An 18495-nucleotide genomic window follows, 5' to 3' on the forward strand; every position below is an offset into this window, starting at 1 on the left:
TGTGACTTGAATATGAAAGGGAACAGAAATAAACTGTCATTATTCAAAAAAAAAAAAAAAAAAAAAAAAAAAAAAACCTGAGTTCAGGGCTGGAAAGATGGATGGCTCAGTGGTTAAGAGCACTGACTGCTCTTCCAAAGGTCCTGAGTTCAATTCCCAGCAACCACATTTTGACTCACAACCATCTATAATAGAATCTAATTCCCTCTTCTGGTGTGTGTCTGAAGACAGCTACAGCATACTCATATACATGAAGTAAATAAGTCTTAAAAAAAAAAAGAACTGAGTTCAGATCCCCAACATCCACATGAAGACATGGGCACAGAGGCACACCTCTAATCCCAGCACTGAGAGGTAGAAACGGTGCCCCTTGGGGGCTGCGGAAGGAGAGGAGGCTCACTGGCCAACCAATCTAGCTGAACTGGTGAGTCTAGGCTCAGTGAGAGACCATGTCTTAAAAAATCAGGTAAATGCCAATGGAGGAAGATCTAGACTCTGGTCTCCACAGGCACGCACACACACACACAATGATACAAAACCCACAGCCTGCACACGGACACACAAGAAAAAGAAGAGCGAGGGATAGCAAGGAAGAGAGTCAAAGCCAAAACAGCAACACAGTTGAGCAAGACAAAAGAGGCAAACTTCGAACATCTTGAATTAGCTTGAAGTGTCTGTCAACTCCTAGGTCAAGAGGAAAGTAAAACGATAGGGGCTAGGGACAGGCGGTTTGCAATGAACTGGACCAAGGTCACCAGCTGACCTAAAGATCAGACCATCTGCGCTGTGAACAGACTGGGGGTATTCTGCACCTATAGAGCGCTCCTCCAGGAAACAGCAGAGGCCAGGTGTGACAGGCCGGAACTGTTTTAACCAGTGCCACACAGAGTGTTACATCTTCGTTGGGTATGTATCTTTTAGGAGATGGCACAGGGCAGGTTGGAGACCAGTAGGACAGAGCTGGCTGGGAACACAGATAACTCGGAAGCTAGAATCCCTTAGGAATCTCTAGACAACTCCTTCTGAACTGCCTTAGGAGACCTTTGGGTGTGGCTTTGGGGTCACAAAAGGCATAGCCTTTGGGCAGAGTACTCAGAGAGTTCCCTCTGGTTTGCCCTTCCTGTCTCCTTGACACCCTACTAAAGCTGTCAATCTGCTAACAGCTGCCTGCTAGCACAGTTACATATTTGCATCTCCCCCTTGACAGCAAGAACAGGAGATGGGACCAAGTACTTGAGTTCTTTCCCATGCTGTATGAGCCTGGACCCTCACTCCAGGAGACTTAGAGTCAACAGGTATTAATTAAGAAGTACCTTAGTCAGGCGGTGGTTGCGCACGCCTTTAATCCCAGCACTTGGGAGGCAGAAGCAGGCGGATTTCTGAGTTCAAGGCCAGCCTGGTCTACAGAGTGAGTTCCAGGACAGCCAGGGCTACACAGAGAAACCCTGTCTCGAAAAAACCAAAAAAAAAAAAAAAAAATCTGATGTTTGCTCTTCTTCCTCTTCTTCTCCCTTGGAACCGTTAAAAAAAAAAAAAAAAAAAAAAACAAAAAAAGAAGTACCTTGTGCCACACTAAACACCCTAGTGGGTCCAAGAAGCCTGTTGACAATCCACTGCCATTGACTGTGTGTAACATGACAAGCTAATGACATATCTGGATTCTTTCCAGGATAAAGGCCCTTGGGGAGAGGCCCCTGCGGGAGAGGCCCCTGAGGCTGTTCATGTTTTGTTTTGGGTTTTTTTTTTTTTTAATGTTTTCAACAGCTGTGTCCATCTGTGGTCTAACCACAAGAGGACAAGACTGAAGACCAGTGAACTGAGGATGGCAAGGTGGAAAGGTGAGAGTTCCTGAGTCCATCTGGGGCATGAACCTCCTCCACACCTGGAGGAGACAAGGAGGTTCTACATTCCAGAAGTTGTTCACTGGGATTCAGGCGGGCCTGGCTGCAGGGCTGAGTAGGGAAATGGACCAGAGGTAGGAGGGGCCCTGGGCTAACTGCACAAGAGTCAAAGGCCTCAGTTTAATACTTTCTAAGGATCAGCATGATACCAGTTTAGCCTCATCATTAGGGCTGTACCAAATCTCCAATGAGCCAGGATATAAAAAAAATCACTATTCTGTGCCTAGACTCACCCCACACGTGTCTCCACGTGACTGCGGGGGAGATGCAAACCATCCTATGAGATGCCACAGAGCCATCGATGCAGACAGTGGGCACCTCAGAACTCACTGACATCCTCCAAGCAGGCATCTTGCTTCTCTCATCCTGTTACTGTTCCTGTCACCTCAGCTACGTTCCTATGAGCTTAGAAGGCAGGGCCGTGGCTGTGCAACAGTTTAAGAGTTCAGCGTGCTCAAGGCTGTCCCCTAGACTTCCAGTAAGTTCTTTAGAGCAAGGGAAGAAGGAAGATGAGCTTTAGATAGTGGCAAAACCAAATGCTGAGGTGGAGGGGAGAGTGGGAGGAAAGGAAGAAGAGAAGGAAGAGGAAGAGGAGGAGGAGAAAAGAAGGAGGAAGAAGAGGAAGAGGAGGAGGAAGAAGAGGAGGAGGAAGAGGAGGAGGAGGAAGAGGAGGAGGAAGAAGAAGAGGAGGAAGAGGAGGAGGAAGAAGAAGAGGAGAAAGAGGAAGAGGAGGAAAAAGGAGGGAAGCCTTGCTGTGCTCCCCCATGTCTTGTGCCGGACTCGACTGGCACAGGCAGGCGTGCTTGCTCCACAAGCCTGGCACAGTCCACGTATTTAACGCAGAGAGAAAGAAAAGGCACGCTGAGTATCATTTTTAATTCCTTCCTCGGCACCTTCCAAAATTCTGGAGCAGAAGGATGAGCCACTAAACTTTCCCCAGTCGAAGCTAATAACCAGCACTTCTAATGGTAAAATGGAGCAGAGGTGCTCTGTGTCCCCGTAAGACAACCCTGCTCCAGGCCACTAAATGTCATCCAGGGGCAGTAAGTGGCACAAAGCCCTGGGTTTAGAAAGGACAGGGCCTGGTAAGATATACCTACTTCTCACCCTCCCTCCACAGTCCCTGAGCCCTACGTCTTCTCCCCTTGGTTCCAACCATTCGGCATCACCATCAGCAGAGCCCTAACCCAGCCAGCCCTGCCCTAGAACTCACCTCACCAGGTTACGGTCTGGGCCTGTTTTAATACCATGTTGCCAACTCACCTCAGGACCTCAGGCCAGTCCCTTCCCTGGGCTGGCAGGGATTCCTCACACAGTCACACTGAGCAATAGTATGGGAACAGGCTGGTACGATTCTCCCAGCTACTGTGGTCAGATGTCACAGTCACTGTGCAGAAATGAGTGACTCAGGGCCACCACTCAGATCTGACCACTATCTGGATGTAATTATTAATGGCAAACCACATTGCATTCTTAGGAATACCCAGAGTCCGGCCTGCAGAGATGGCTCAACTGTTAAGAGCACTGGCTGCTCTTACAGAGGATCAAAGTTCAGTTCCAAATCAACCACACTGGGGGCTCACAACCATCTATAACTCAGTTCTAGGGGATCTGATACCATCCTCTCAGCCACAGGCATCAGGCAGGCAGACACTCATGCAGGCAAAACGCCTATACACGTAAAAGAATTGTTTTAGATCTTTAAAAAGAATAAAAGAAATATCTAGAATGGTTTAATGTATCACATACAAAGCCACCTCAAGTCTAGAAAGAGGCATAAACCCGTTTTTTGCCCATCCCTTTTCTTGAGACATAAAAGAACTTTCTTGTCTTCCTGTTCTGGACGCCATCGGAGAGCAGCAGCCATGGCCCTGCGTTACCCTATGGCCGTAGGCCTCAATAAGGGCCACAAAGTGACGAAGAACGTCAGTAAGCCGAGACACAGCCACGAGCACCTCACCAAGCACACCAAGTTCGTGCGGGACATGACCCGGAAGGTCTGCGGTTTCGCGCCCTACGAGCGCCGCGCCATGGAGTTGCTCAAAGTGTCCAAGGACAAGTGCGTACTCAAGTTCATCAAGGAGAGGGTGGGCGCGCACATCCGCGCTAAGAGAAAGCAGGAAGCGGCGGCCAAGAAGATCACCGTTCCAAAAACAAAAGAACTTTCTTAAGGAATCTGATCCGAATTTTCTCATGAAATGAGAACCATGCTAATCTCATGGCCCTGTCCATCAAAATGCCTGTGATGTTCCTCTTAGTGACCGTGGGGCAGAGCACAGACAGTAGCAGTAATACTACTTGGGTCTGACATGTCCCCATAGGCTGCCTGTGTCTGGACACCTGCTCCTCTTTTTAGTTGGAGGTGCAGTTTGGGGAGCTGTAGGCCTGGCTGATAGAGACAGATCACTGCAGGGTGGGCCTTTGAGGGCTATGGCCTGGCCCTTGCTTCTGCCTGGACCATGTTCCCTAATCCACCAAGGTGTCAGCAAGCCGAGCTGCAAGCTCTTACACAGACCAAGCCCATGCCGCACATATCTGCTCCATCATGGTAGACCACACCCTCTGATTAAACCATGGGCCAAAATAAACCTGTCTTCCCTAATGCTGCTTCTGTCTTGGCAATAAGAAAATGACAGGCACCGGGGGCAAGCCTCAGACACCCGAACTCCAAATCCTGCCACCACTGACCCTCTAGGCCTCAGCCACCCCCATGTGAACACTAGGACTCACTCGCCTATCCAGAGTGCTGCAAAACAACCAACTAGACACAGGCGGCCAAACCCTCACACTGTCATGGGCTAGAGCCGGCACTCATCCATACATCACACAACAGAATCACCTCAGGGGAGACTCGGGATGTGCCAGTGGGCTGCATCATCTCTGGTGCCAACCCAACTATCTCTGACAGCAACAAGATGGATGGCTCAGCTGCTTTCTAAGACAAAGGCATGGGAGCACACCGGCCCTGAGTGTAGATTCCTGTCCGTGTGTGTACTGCTCACGGTTCTCCAAGGTCCCCATGAGAATCCGAGTGTGAACCTGGAAACCTGAAGAACCGCGCATCAGAAAATCATGGCGGGCGACACAGCTACCATGTTGCTTCTTGCAAACAGCTCCACACAGAGTACATGAGTTTCTTCTATAAGCCTACAGCAGAGGCACTGTCCCTCTCTACTCACAAGGACAGGGAGGCACTATTATGTGGAGAATCTAAGATTTGAACTCAGGGCACTACTCAGTCAAATGTTACCCCTGGTCTCATCTGGAGTTCTAGCAGTGTCATACATTCACCAAATAAATAAATAAATAAATAAATAAATACACAAAAGCTTATCTAAAGAAGAAAAAGAACCTACCTATCAACTTAGATTAGCAAGAATAACAAGGGACTCTCCACAGATAAAATAAATTATAAGTACTGTCCAGATAGGAGATAGGAGTTCTGTTTGTTTAAATGTGTATTTCTCTCTCATTTTTATTTATTTTGTATGTATACATGCAGAAATAGGTGTAGCAATCAGGACAATTTAAAGGAGTTGGTTCTCTCCCTCCACCATGAAGGGTCCAGGGACGGAGCTCAGGTTGTGTGTGTCTTGGCAGCAAGCATCCCTACCAGCTCAAACATCTCACTACCATCCCCCTTTGTTTTTTTTTTTAGCCAGGGCCTTACTATGTAATCCAGGTTGGCCTGGAGCTTACAATCTCCTGCCTGGATCTCCTGAGTCCTGTAGATGTGCACCACCAGGCCTGGCTTATCTGACTCATTAAGAGACAGAGCCTGTTTCTGATACACTGATAACATTCTCTGAGTCTACAGTGGAGTGCAGCTATGCTGGCTGGCTGCAGTGTGCTCTGGAATCAGAAACCTGGCCTGCATAGCCATTAAAATGTGATACACTGTCTAGAGGCAGTCAACATAAAAACCCCATGCCAGGCCTAGGGAGACGCGGGGTTAGGATGCTGTCTTACGGCCTCTGTTTAGGGAAACTGAACATCCACAGAGCTCGGGGACATTCCCCCTCAGTTCCCAAGGAACCCATGACATGAGTCATGGTTGATTACCTGAACGCTTGCTCTGGAGCCTCCTGGCTGAACAAGGCGTCTTTGCTACTGACGGGCAAAACACTATTTCAACCTGCTCCAGACATAGCCTAGAGCTGTCCACATGGCGGCGTAAGGATTATGTCTCTGACCTGGATAACTCAGGCAGTAAACCTGCTGTTACTGGCCTTGAGGCCTGGGTGGGAGAGGAGGTGAGCTTAGACACCACTCCTCTGCTTTAAAATCTCCTGGACATTTACAGAGCAAGGTCCAGACACCGAGTTTGGCTGACCCAACTGCTTGGCACCATCCCTCCCGACTCCTCTGGCGGCTCCCATTTCCTCGCTGTAGCCACCCTGAGCTGCCCTGCCTCTCCCAGATACTAGTCCTCTCCACACTGTCTGGCCTGGACTCTACACAGCCTCTTACCTCACTCCTGGGCTCTTGTGTATCCATGAAGGCCCAGCTAGAGCAGTACTTCTTCTGTGAAACCTTCTGAGGTTCAGAGGATGGCTGCTCTCCCTCTGGGCTCCTAAGCAATACTCTGTGACCTTAATCTGGCCATTTTTCTCAAAGACCCCTCTGTGGTTGATCTGGTACTTCTGCCTCTTTGTGCCTCTGGACAGTTGACATACAGGACTTCATCTCTGTGACTCGGGAGGCCCGACTCAAAGTCGGTTCTCCAAAATCAAATGCACACTTAGGGGCCAGGCTCCCTGTTTACCCTCAAGCTGGAGAGTATAATCAGCAACATTTAGCCCACCTCAGCCTGGGTTCCAGGTAAGGAAAATCAATTCCTAGAGATTTCTCCACAATCCAGTCTCTGGCACGGTGGCATTGGGAGTATCCAGGGCCATTTCGCTGAGCACATGGTGCAATAACAGGCCTGCTGTTAACGCAGGTGGGCAGCAGCACATGTGTGTGTGTGTGTGTGTGTGTAAGCCCACATGCGACATGGCACGATCCAGAAGAGAGCAAAAGAATAAACTAGACTAGAATAGGTCCTGGTATTCCACCTTGGGAAACGCCTTAACCCAATCCAGAAAGCCAGGTGTGAATTTAAAATTCCCCGACACCTTGGTTCACAATGTGGAGACACAGGTGAGGCAGCCCCGGGTCCATCTAAGGGACACCCTACACTTTAGGGGCCTCATACACGCCATGGTTATGTTCCATGCCATATTTCAGATTCTAGACAATTCTTTGCCTAATCCACTTGCACCTTGTGTCCTGTTTGTGCCTGTAAGTACACCTGCTGCCTGCAGTAGACTCTGCCCTTAGATGTTGGACTGGGAAGAGGTGACACAGGCCTGAAACAGCCCTGTCCCTTGACCATGAAGAAGAGCCCAGCAAGTCAAGAGAGCTGAATCCAGTTCTCCAGACATGAACTTCTTCTCCACAGCTCCATAAGCAGCCAAAGGCTCCATGGCCCATATCCAGGTCATTTTTTTGGAGCCCCAAGCTTCTGGCAACCGCCAAGCCAGCTGCTAAGGTGAGACTTCAGAACAATATTCCAACCCTGCCCCCGAGAAAACACTACAATAATAAACAGCACACACTTACAGGCAGCTATCAGTCACAAACTGTGAGTCACAGGGCTCTGCGTGGGGATCTCACCCATCCCCCACCCAGAGCACTGATTCATCAAAGTTTGTTTTCAATGCTATTATTTTCAGTCAGCCAAACAATGTTTTAAATAGCCAAAGAGAAAGGGAGAAGGGGAGGACCCCTGAAGAACACCAATTATTTTTCTAATAGTCCACCAAGACCTCAGCCAGTAAGCGGCACGGCTGGCCACTTTTGGGGTACAGGCATTGGAAAAGGATCCTTCCCTTATACGAACTGCCATTCTTCCAGATGGTGAGCTCTGAGACCAGGGGTCTCGAGGGTGCCTTGCCGGTACCATCACCAAATTTCCTTCTTAAGAAAGAAAAGGTGCATTTACTGAGCACCTACTATGAGCTGCACACAGGCTAGGTACCTGCTCCATCTCAGCAAACTCTTACGTGAGACCGGCAGTCCTGCTTGCATTTTTTTCCCAGGAGAAAGCTGGAGCACGGCCACCAGGCTCCATGCTGTCCTTCTCTCTGCTGTGTTATAATGTCCTGGCTTCCTCTCCTACTCCACAGGTGACCTGTGATAAACCCACTAGGGAACAGAGGAATGGCCACAAAGAAACATGCTAGATGTAGTCCAGCTAGAGTCAGGGCCTGGGCAAGCTAAGAGTCTACCAGAGGCACGGGATCAGAGAAATCCAGTGTTCTGCCACAGCACTCTATCTGACACTTGTAGCTGGGGAGGAAAAAAGAAATTAAAAAGATATAAGTCAGGAAAGAAAGGAAAGGAGAGGAGAGGAGAGGAGAGGAGAGGAGAGGAGAGGAGAGGAGAGGAGAGGAGAGGAGAGGAGAGGAGAGGAGAGGAAAGGAGAAAAAAAGGGCTCCTTTTGGATCCATTACTCTACATTTGGGCCCAGCCCAGAGGTGATTTTTTAAGGAAAAAATGCCTTTTGGCATTTTTGAGTTGTGACAGCGTCAAAACAGACCTTTAAAAAACACACACCCAAAAAGCATTACTATTGTCAGAAGTTGTCAAAAGCTTCTAAACACCACACATGCACACGCACACACACCAGGGGCCCCTCTGGGCCACAATTGGCTCAGCGACCAACACAAAGCTTGGCAGCAGAAGTCAGATGGGTAACGCTGGTTTCCAAGGCAAACCTGTATGCTGCTTTCTAAACAGTACTCGCCCCAAACAAACGCCCAGCGGAGCACAGAGAATTTGCCAGATGTGAGTGGGGAAAAGCCTTGGGACACGGAAAAAGAATGAACTCAAAGAAACTCATTTTCCATTTCCTAGATGGGGGTTCAAACTTGTAAGGGCCCTGGCTCCCTCTGCTTGCGTAATTGGGGGTAGTGTTTGTCTTTGTATAGACACTTGAAAATAAATAAAGGAAGCTTCTTGGGTAAACACTGACATGAGCAAACATTTCCACAGGTATCTGCTAGAATACCCATCTCTTGTAGTTAGTTAACCGTTTTTAGGCATCTGCGGTCATTAAAGTCAACTTCCTGCTCCAAGAATAGCCAAAAATAGCAACAAAGGAAGGCAAACCGCTCACTGCATCTGAAGACACCCAGTCTCCGGGCTTCATCCTCACGGTGGGTATTTTTACACGTCTTTGTAGTTCAACTTTGCCGATGTAGATGAAGGTGGTGAGAGGGCCGGGATGGCAAGGGGAGAGGCAACCAAAATTAAAAGACTGGGGCTATTTACTAACTTTCATAAATTAATTGGCGCTGGGCTGATGATAATTAAAGAAGGTTCGTGATTCAATTAATGAACCAGTTGTATGCCAAAAAAAAAAAAAAAACTTCTAAATCGGGGCTAGTGAGATGGCTCAGTGGGTAACTGGTGCGTGACACTGAGCCTGACGACCCAGTTCCTGACAACCAGGGATCCACGAAGTGGAAGAGAGGCGACAAGTGGTCCTCCGAACTCCGCTTTTGTACCTGTGGCACGTGTGCCCCCACCCCCCACAACACACAAAACAAAGACAGTGCAATTTTTAAATGGCTTTAGAAATTTCTAGAATGCCTATAGGAAAATTAAAGCCAAGTCCTGAGAGCCCGCCACCAGAACTTGCTACCTAGACTATCTACCAGCTGAGAACAACTGAGACACAGAGAAATTAAGTGATCTGTCCCAGATCACACAGAGAATCAAAAACCGAGTCGGGTTTAGAACCCCCCATGTCCGTCATGCCTGCTTCCAAAACAACCTCTGACCAAGTGCATTAAGTAAGTTTTCTTTGATAGCATTTATGGAGTCTGCTGAACAAACTTTTAGCTGGGTCCAGAATTAGCCAGACTTCTTAATTAATGACTTCTACTGTGTTTTCAATTTGAACTGAGTCTCTCTGTCAAAACATCGTGTGTGTAGCAGTGTGCCACTGTGGCAGGCGGCTGTTTGCAGCAGGGGCCTCAGACATGTCACTGAGGACAGAGGCGCTTGTCCTGCAAAGACATTATTTCTCACACTGTTAAGTAAGTCAACACAGAATAACTCACATGTATGCTCTCTCTCAACACACACACACACACACACACACACACACACACACACACAGAGAGAGAGAGAGAGAGAGAGAGAGAGAGAGAGAGAGAGAGAGAGAAAGCGCTCTTTGTTCTGTCAGCAGTTAATCCATTTCAGAGTTTGAGGGGACTGGTTTCTTAGCACCAGGCAAATTCTATTTACAAATTAGCTGGAGATAAACACACACAACAGTCTTACAGCTCCCAAGAAGCCATGTTTAACCAGCTGGCAGATGGGACGCTGCAGAGGGGAAGCAAAGAAGCTAGCCCTCTTCCTTACCATGTCCCTGTCACCCAGGGCAGGGAGCAAGCACCTGGTAGGTTCACTGAAAGAAAACAGAACGATGAGGTCTCCTAGAAGCTTCTACTCTGTTCCAGAAACCACACTCCTGGACTGGGGAGCGAGCTCCGGGAGCAAAGACCCTTGCCACTAAGCCTGACAACCCGAGTTTGATTCCCCAGGACCCACTTGGTAAAAGGAAATAACTGATTCCTTCACTCTGTACTCTGACATACATGTGTACCCCATGGTACATGGTACCCGCCCTCCCAACACACACACAAATACATAATAGATAAAAGGATCCCCAGGCCAATTCACTACTGTTTCTAGGAACCACTGTGCTTGAGGGAAGATGGAGAGGCTGAACTACAAGGGCCTTGGAGAAAAGCTGGCCCCTCCAACACACGCCAGTTTCTGGTTCCTCCGCCCCCGCCACCCCCCCCCCCCCACACACAGCAGGATGGCCCCGCTCCTTACCTCCTATCCCATGAATAACCTTGTAACCTGCAGCACTGTCAGACATGGACCCTTGTTTTTGTGTTTAACCACTATCATAGTTAGTCTTGATTGTCAAGGTGATGAAATTTAGAGTCACCATGAAAACAAAGCTCTGGGACTGTCTCTAAGGGAATCAATCTCTCAGTTGGGTTCATTGAGCTGAGGGGACTCTGACTGTGGGCAGCAGATGTCCTGGACTAAATAAAGTGGAGAATGGGGCAGACCAGCAGGATCCATCTCTTTCTGCGTCCTGACTTCGGCTGCCACTGACCAGTCACTCCTGCCATGATAAACTGTCACCTGAAACTGCAAGCCAAACTAAGTCCTTCCTCTCTTTATACTGCTTTTGTAGGGATATTTTTGGCACAATAACAAGAAAGATAGTTAATACATCAGTCAGTACAGCAAAGGAGATAGGAACAGACGTTAACTAGATATTCAAGACCCTGTTGCTTTCAAGCTTGGAAATTTGACTCTAAGAGAAGGCTTCTAGAAGATGAAAAGCCAGGGAGAATACCATAACAAAACACAGTCTCATTTCAAATGAGCAAGCCCTCCCTGGACCTGTTTATTCCACGGAGGCACACTAAGAAGAATGACCATGCAGAGCACCAAATGGCATTAAAATCTCCTAATAAATTAATGGGTGGAAATTAATAGTCATTCAGTCCATTAAATAGTGTTAGTTTTATTTCCATTATAATACAGCAGCCATCGCAAATCTGCATTATTAAACTAATATTTTTTTTTCAAAAACTCATTTTAATTAGAGTCGGGATGTGATCAGCTCAAACCTAATTCTCTCCATGGTCGTCAGCCTCTTGAATGTCTCATCAAAACTAAACGATGACTTCATTCATCAATCTTTTTTTTCCCCCATCGTTAAAATGGTCATTTAAATGTTTATGCCCAGAACCTTCAAGATGGCCCAGCAGGTAAATTCTCTTGCCATGTACCTGATGGGCCGAGTTCAACACCTGGAACACGTGGCAGAAGGAGAGAACTAACTCTCAGAAGTTGTCCTCTGACTTTAACACATAAGCTCTGGTGTGCACGCGTCCCCACAAACAAATACAAAGTAAAATAACATTTTTAGAGGCTAGAAAGTAAAATAACATTTTTAGAGGCTAGGAAGATAGCGAGGCAGTTAAGAGCACATGTTGCTCTAACAGTAATGGGAGTCAGGCTCCAGCAGCAGGTGGGATGGCTCATAACTGTCACTCGATCTGGGGTGACGCCCCTTCTGGTTCCTGTGGACACTGCACTCACATGCATATACACACATGCACATAAATAAACAAAGCACTCTAAAGTGTTTATGTCTTTGCAAACACTTTCTAGAAGATATCCTAGTAAAGGTTCTAATGTCGTCTCAGGAGCTGGGGCTCATGGGACTTCTTTTCCCCATCATGTCATTGAGAGATGTGAAGAGTCAGTACATACCAAAAGGAAAGGTAAGCACCCAAAGGCCCCTGCTAGAGTCCCTGCTCCCACTGAGGAAACCTGAATTTCAGGTTTGTCACACCAAGTTGCCTTTTACTTCAAAGAGAAAACACTTTACAGTTGGGTCCCAGACAGCACTCAGCTCACAGGCCCTTCTGTGTGAGTGACAGTAAGAGAATCACAGCAGTTGTCTTATTGTCAAAAGCCCAGCAGATAAAGGTGTCATGCAAGACATCTCTCCTCAGGTCCCAACACACGTAGAAGCACGAACTCATACAGATACACACACACACACACACACACACACACACACGGGGCAGGGAGATGTTATTTCAAGGAAATGGGTAGAACTGGAGATCACAATGTTAAGCAAAAATCAAACTGAGACAGATATAATGTGCTTTTTCACATATGCAGAATCTAGAAGTTTTTTGTTTTTTTTTTAACTATGTGAGATGAGAAACTAGAGGAGGGACTACAGGGATGCCAGTGTAGAGTGTGAGATCAGGAAGGGTGAGGGGAGGTAAATATGAGCAAAATACAAGACTCAAAAATGGTCTTTGAGTACAGGTCTCCAGCACACACCAACCTCCCCAACACACATGCTAGCTCCCACCTGGAGCACCCTGCTACCTGGAGCACTGTCCAGTCCTTGGCCACCCTGCCAGCCCTCTATCCTGGAGCAGGAATGCTGAGTTCCCTGAGAGCAGGTACCCAGCCACTGCCGTCTTGGAAGGCACTCGATAAATGACTGAATAAATCCCACTGTCAAAGCGATGAGGACACAGGGCAAAACACACACACACACACACACACACACACACAAAAACCCACCCCCTCATCTCCCCAGCATGTGTGCAAACACTTCTAGGGTTTCATCTTAACACAGTTTTATATCCATCCATGAAGGTTCTGGGCTGGTGAGATGGCTCAGCCAGTAAAGGTGCTTGCCACCAAGCCTGATGACCTGAACTTCATCTTCAGAACTCAGATGGTGGAAGAAAAGAACTATTGCCTGCAAGCTGTTCTCTGATTTCCAAATGTACACTACGGCATGCACACAATACAGACAGACAGACATAAACGCATTAATACAATACAGACCACTTTAAATCCAGGCAGGGACCTGAATTCCAAGGGTTGGGAGGGGTTGATCTCCCCAGAGAAAGCAGGTGGCTGTCACTGTTTAATATTCTATTGTCGTGCCCTTACAACATGTTAAGCATATATCACATGTTGAGCATATATCACATGTTGAACATATATCACATGTTAAGCATATATCACATGTTAAGCATATATCACAGTCATCTTCCCCACAACACCCTCAATCCCCAAAAGTTCCCCCTCCTTCTCAAACGCATCTCTGCATCCCTCCCTAGGGCATATAACATTGGGTCAGAGACCACATCGCATGTGTCTGGGTAATATCACCAAATACACAAGAAACAATCCTATGCTTTCTGATTAGAAACCGAGAGTAAATGGCTGCCTGCAAAAAGTACGGATGCAAACATTCTGCCCTGGGACCAAGCAGCAAGGGTCAAAGTTCTTCCAACCAGAGAATACTGACTGGTCCAGCCCTCTAGTCAGCTACCCGCTGTTCTGAGCCCCTGTCCTGTTGGGTTGCATGCTGGCAGCTGGGAAGAGGCTTGCTGCCAATGGTTTACACCAAGGTGGTTAGCTGGAGACCTATCTGGCATTGTCTACAGCCTTGGTGTTTCTGTCCCCAGAAGCTGGAGAAAGCTGTTACAGTTGAGGGTAGCCTAACAAACTCCCTGGAGTCCCCAGGAGGAGGTTATACTACAAAGGGAATGAACAAAGCAGATGGGGGGAGTGCTTCCTGAAAGACCTACTTCACTTCTTGATTTTTCCTCTGGACTTGGTGCTATATTACAAACCCCCAAATCCCTTCTAAACCAGAGAAACCTTTAGTTTGGCCCAGTTGTGGCTCTCCTCTGCGGCTGACCTGTCTCTCTCAAAGGCAGGTGCTTCTGCTTCCCTCTAGGAATTGGAGAGGGAGACACCTGTGTCTCCTCTCAGCCGCTCAAGCAGGTGGGAGTGGGCTGCTGGCATGGAACTTGCCTAAGCTCTGCCCCACCCCTGCCAGATCTGAGATGCCCCTGCTCTCCACTCTGTGGAATAAAGTGAAACTCCTACACCTCATCTCTGTGAAGGCAAGCAAGCCTGGACCACTCCACCTCTCCTGGTCACTGAATGTACCCAGAACTGGGAAAAAGAAGAAGCCAGCACGTGGCAGGGAGTTATCACAGCCAAAAGGTGCCACCACTGCTGCTCAAGACTCAGAGTCCTCAAGGCCCGGCTTCAGATTTGACAGAACGTACTGAGGCACCCAGTGTCCCGCCCCACACGAAGACGGTGACTAAGTCACACACTTTCCTTTGTCTGCTTTCCAAAGCCCTAGTTCTCAAAGGCAGCAATGTGACAAGCAACACACAGCCCTGGGCTTAGCAGACACAGGGATAGCACTAACACATAGCCAACTAGTCACCTCCCCAAGACATGGCCTTTAACTTTCTGCCCATAGCCAAAACAGCAGTAGCTGTTGCCAAGGGAGACAGGGTGACCCAGATGCGTGGGCACAAAATCCAGGGATGGAAATCCACCTTTGTCTGGATCCACCCAAGCAACTGGGTCTCTCTAGTTGAGAAAAGATGAACGAAAACAATCCCAGGGCTCGGCGGGTAGCTCAGTAGCAGAGTGTTTGCCTAACACAAAGAAAGCCCTGGGTTCAGTCCTCAGTGCAGCCAAAGAACCAAAGAACAACACCCCGTTTCCAAACCCCACCATCTATGCACAGGCTGAAGGTACCTATTCCTAGGAGGCTGGGAGCGCCGGCGTTAGCCTGAACTCTCAGAAGCACACTAACTTTCACTTGCCTCTGAGGAAGGCATAGCCTTTCCTGCAAGCTGACCCCTGCCCAAAGAGTATTAACCAAGAGCCTTGCAGGCAGAAGAGATCCACTATCCACCCTGAACAAGGATGCTTTTGGGACTCAGAGTCCAAAACAGCCTGGGACAAAGGGCATGCCAGATCTAACAGAACACTTTCCCTTTCTAAGTTCTGTCACTTCGAAAGCAAGATCGTTTTAGACCTCCATGCCTTTTCTGCCTTCCAGTTCTGTCCTCTTCCAGGCCATATGAACGTGCCTTATAAATTGTGAAACACTTTGCACAGCTGTCTCATAGTTGATAGCACTGGAGGGGGGAGGTTTCAAAACAGAAAGCACTTGGACTGGGTGAACCCAGGCAGATTGGAAAAAGGCTGCTTCTCCAGACCCGACAGAGCCCTATGAAACTCAACCGTCCCAGTTCATCAAAAGGATAAAGGAGAATGGAAAGCTGGAGAAGGACCTGAAACCCAGGTGCCTCTGACCATCGTGTCACACCAGGTCCCTTAAATGCTGGCAGAGGCTCAGAGGCCAAACATCTTCCCAGACAACATACTGCCTTCCCTCTCCCTTACTGATGGGATCCACCTACCCAGGTTTGGGGGTTGCTAGATTTTTGTTTTTGCTCTGTTTTGTTTCTTTTTTTTTTTTTAAGTTGGCATTCCCACCATATGTGGTGTTTGTTTCCAAGGAAGGCTGATCCTAGGTTCCTGTGGACAGATGTTGTTTTGTGCCTTACTATCAGGGCTGGCAGCCCATATACAGCTGCCTTGAGCAGGTGGCCAAGGATGGAAGCTACCCCGGCCCAGACCGGTGATGATCTATACTATCCTAGGCCCTGGGAACTCTCTTCATCCGTTGCAGCCAGAACGCCCCCAAACATCCCCACGTGCCCCTCATCTGGAATAAGGCTTTAAAGGTGCCAGAGAAGGAAGAGGAGGGGGAGGAGGGGGAGGAGAGGGAGGAGGGGGAGGAGAAGAAGAAAACCCAGAAGTCTAAAGTGCCCTCACCCCATTGCCCAGACCAGGCTATCCTCAGACCAGGCTATGCTCTAGAAGGCCTTGGGAGTGAAGTCACTGACCCCTTCCATCAGCCATCTGTGAGCTCCCGCCCGACTCCTCTAGCCCGATGGGAAGGATAAAGGAGGTCAGGACAGATGGCAAAGCGCTTTGGGAAAAGAGGCTCTACAGGAATGCAGGGCCAATGGGAGGCCAGCCCTGGGGTGTTTTGTTATCTGCCTGGAGCTGCCTGCTCGATTCTAGGCACCCGCAATACTCTGGATTAAAAAGATCGCAAAACAGCAGGGGTGGGGTGGGAAGAGGGAAAGCCCCTACTTCCTGCCACTTGTTTCTCCCGCTTCAAAGTCGGTGCTCTGCTCTCCAACTAAGTGCGTGTGTGCATGCGTGCACAGGGGGCGGGAGGCTGGCACAACCAAATCTAAAAATACTCAGTAAAAATGCTAATCCCAAAGCAAAAGAAAGAACGAAGAAGGAATCTGTCAATCAACGGGCTCCCGCTCCTCACCCACAGCTGTACCAACTGCATTCCTGTAGACGAGGAAAAGTGGGGGAACAGAGCTGAAGAAAAGAAAGGGACACACGCCACCACCTCCACGAGCGCGGGGCGGGAGGCGGCGGAGGAGGAGGGGCTCGGCCGGCAGAGCCGAACAAAGCGGGGCCTCCACTAGGAGCCCAAAGCCCCGAGAGTTGGGGGGCCAAGCTCAGAAGCACCCCCCGCTGCCTGGAGGCGGCTGGCGATCCTTACGATCAGGAAGCTAAAATGCCGCACAGAAGCCTGGTCTCTGAGCAAATCCGAAGAAGGTTTTGTTTAGGGTCCCTCCACCCACTCCCCGTCCCCTACAGGCGCGCGCGCACACACACGCACACGCCCTCCCTCTCCACCCGGGCCACGCTAGGGGGCTGGGCCGGCGCGCCCCCCGCCGCTCTGGGACCCCACCTGGGGATGGTAATGCACTTGGTGTTCACGTTCTGCGTGGTGATGGCCTTCTCCAGCTCGTCCAACTGCCCCGTCTTCTTGAGCTTCTTCACTAGGCTCTTGACCGCCTTCTCGCACCACTTCTCCTCCTGCCCGTTCTGCTCGCCCTTCTTCCAGCCCAGCAGGCGCTTCACGATCGGGGGGGTGAAGGGCAGGATGGACGACATGGCTGGCACGGGAGAGTCACCGGCGCCCCCGGCGGGGCTGGGCGCACTGGGGACGCCGGGGGCGCACAGAGGCAGCTCGGCCCGCCCCTCGCCCTAACTTCGCTTTTAACTCTGGAGAACTTGCCCGGGCGTCCGGGCCAGGACCGCGGCGCTGCAGCTGCGGGGATCGGGAGCACGGCGGCGCCCGAGTGACTCCACGCGGACCGACGGACTGACGGGCAGGCCCGGGACGCGCGGGGCGGAGGCGGCGGCCGCGAGACTCCGAGTGGCAGTTGAAAGTTTGGGTTTCCGCACGGGGTAGCTGTTTGGGTGCCGCCTCCGGGAAGGAAAGTCCAATCCCCAGCCAAACTTTGCTGGCCTGAATGGCTTTGGTGCGCAGATCCCTCCGCCTCTGCAACGCTGCTCCTCCTCCTCCTCTGCGATCGCCGCCTCGCAGGGCCGGCCAGGGCCGTGCAGCCGCGCTCCCCGCTCCTCTCCCGCCCGCTCCCAAGTCTACGTTTCACGCAGCTCCGCGTGCAGCCTCCTTCCCAGCGCTGTCGCCGCCCCCTCGCTGTCGGGGCTCCCCGCTCCTCCCCCGCGCCCTGCTCCGGGGAGGACCCGCGGCCTTCCCCGCCCAGCGCCGCCAAGCGCGCCCACGTGGGCCACCGGGCACGGCGGCCGTCAGCTCTGCCAAGTGCCGCGGGACCGGACTCCTAGGGACTCGCCACCCCCCAGACGCTCAGATGCAGTTGCAGGGACTAGAGAGGATTAGACTCGCAGGGAACAGGCACCGTCCATCCAGGGCTGGCTAGACCCCGGAGAGGACCTGGGTGCGGTGAGGGGTACAGAAAAGCTCCGGGCCCAGGAAGTTGGGGCGCGCTGATCTAGCTCAGTGGCCCGGACTGCTTTAGGTGGTTTTTTGTTTTGTTTTTGTTTTCCTGCTGGGTGAGATCAGAACGGCTGACTGCCTGAGACTGCGGAGGAGGGAGTTGGAAAAGGGGAGAGGGAGACTTAAAAGGAGAATTAAGGGACCTCGGTGACAACTTGAACAATAGCTGGAGCCAGGGGTCCCTTGGGCCCAGTGATCCAAGCTCTTTGCAGAAAACGGGCCTCAAAGACATCTGTTGCGTTCCTGAAGGAATGAATGGGGGTGCTTTAGGATTTTTCTTTGGGGGAGGGGGGA

At 50.1% G+C, this 18495-nt stretch overlaps 1 protein-coding gene across 1 annotated transcript in view; it reads right to left on the reverse strand.

The window, feature by feature from the left end:
• Nucleotides 1–17535, reverse strand: part of Smad3 (SMAD family member 3) — a 120489-nt gene extending 102954 nt beyond the window's left edge. The window contains exon 1 of the mRNA XM_028752348.1: nt 17128–17535. Coding sequence (XP_028608181.1) covers nt 17128–17333 — 206 coding nt within the window. The 5' untranslated portion in view covers nt 17334–17535. The remainder of the gene's footprint in view (nt 1–17127) is intronic.
• Nucleotides 17536–18495: the final 960 nt, after the last annotated feature.

The sequence above is a fragment of the Grammomys surdaster genome, unplaced genomic scaffold (assembly GCF_004785775.1).
Source record: "Grammomys surdaster isolate TR1022 unplaced genomic scaffold, NIH_TR_1.0 125896, whole genome shotgun sequence".
Lineage (NCBI taxonomy): Eukaryota > Metazoa > Chordata > Mammalia > Rodentia > Muridae > Grammomys > Grammomys surdaster.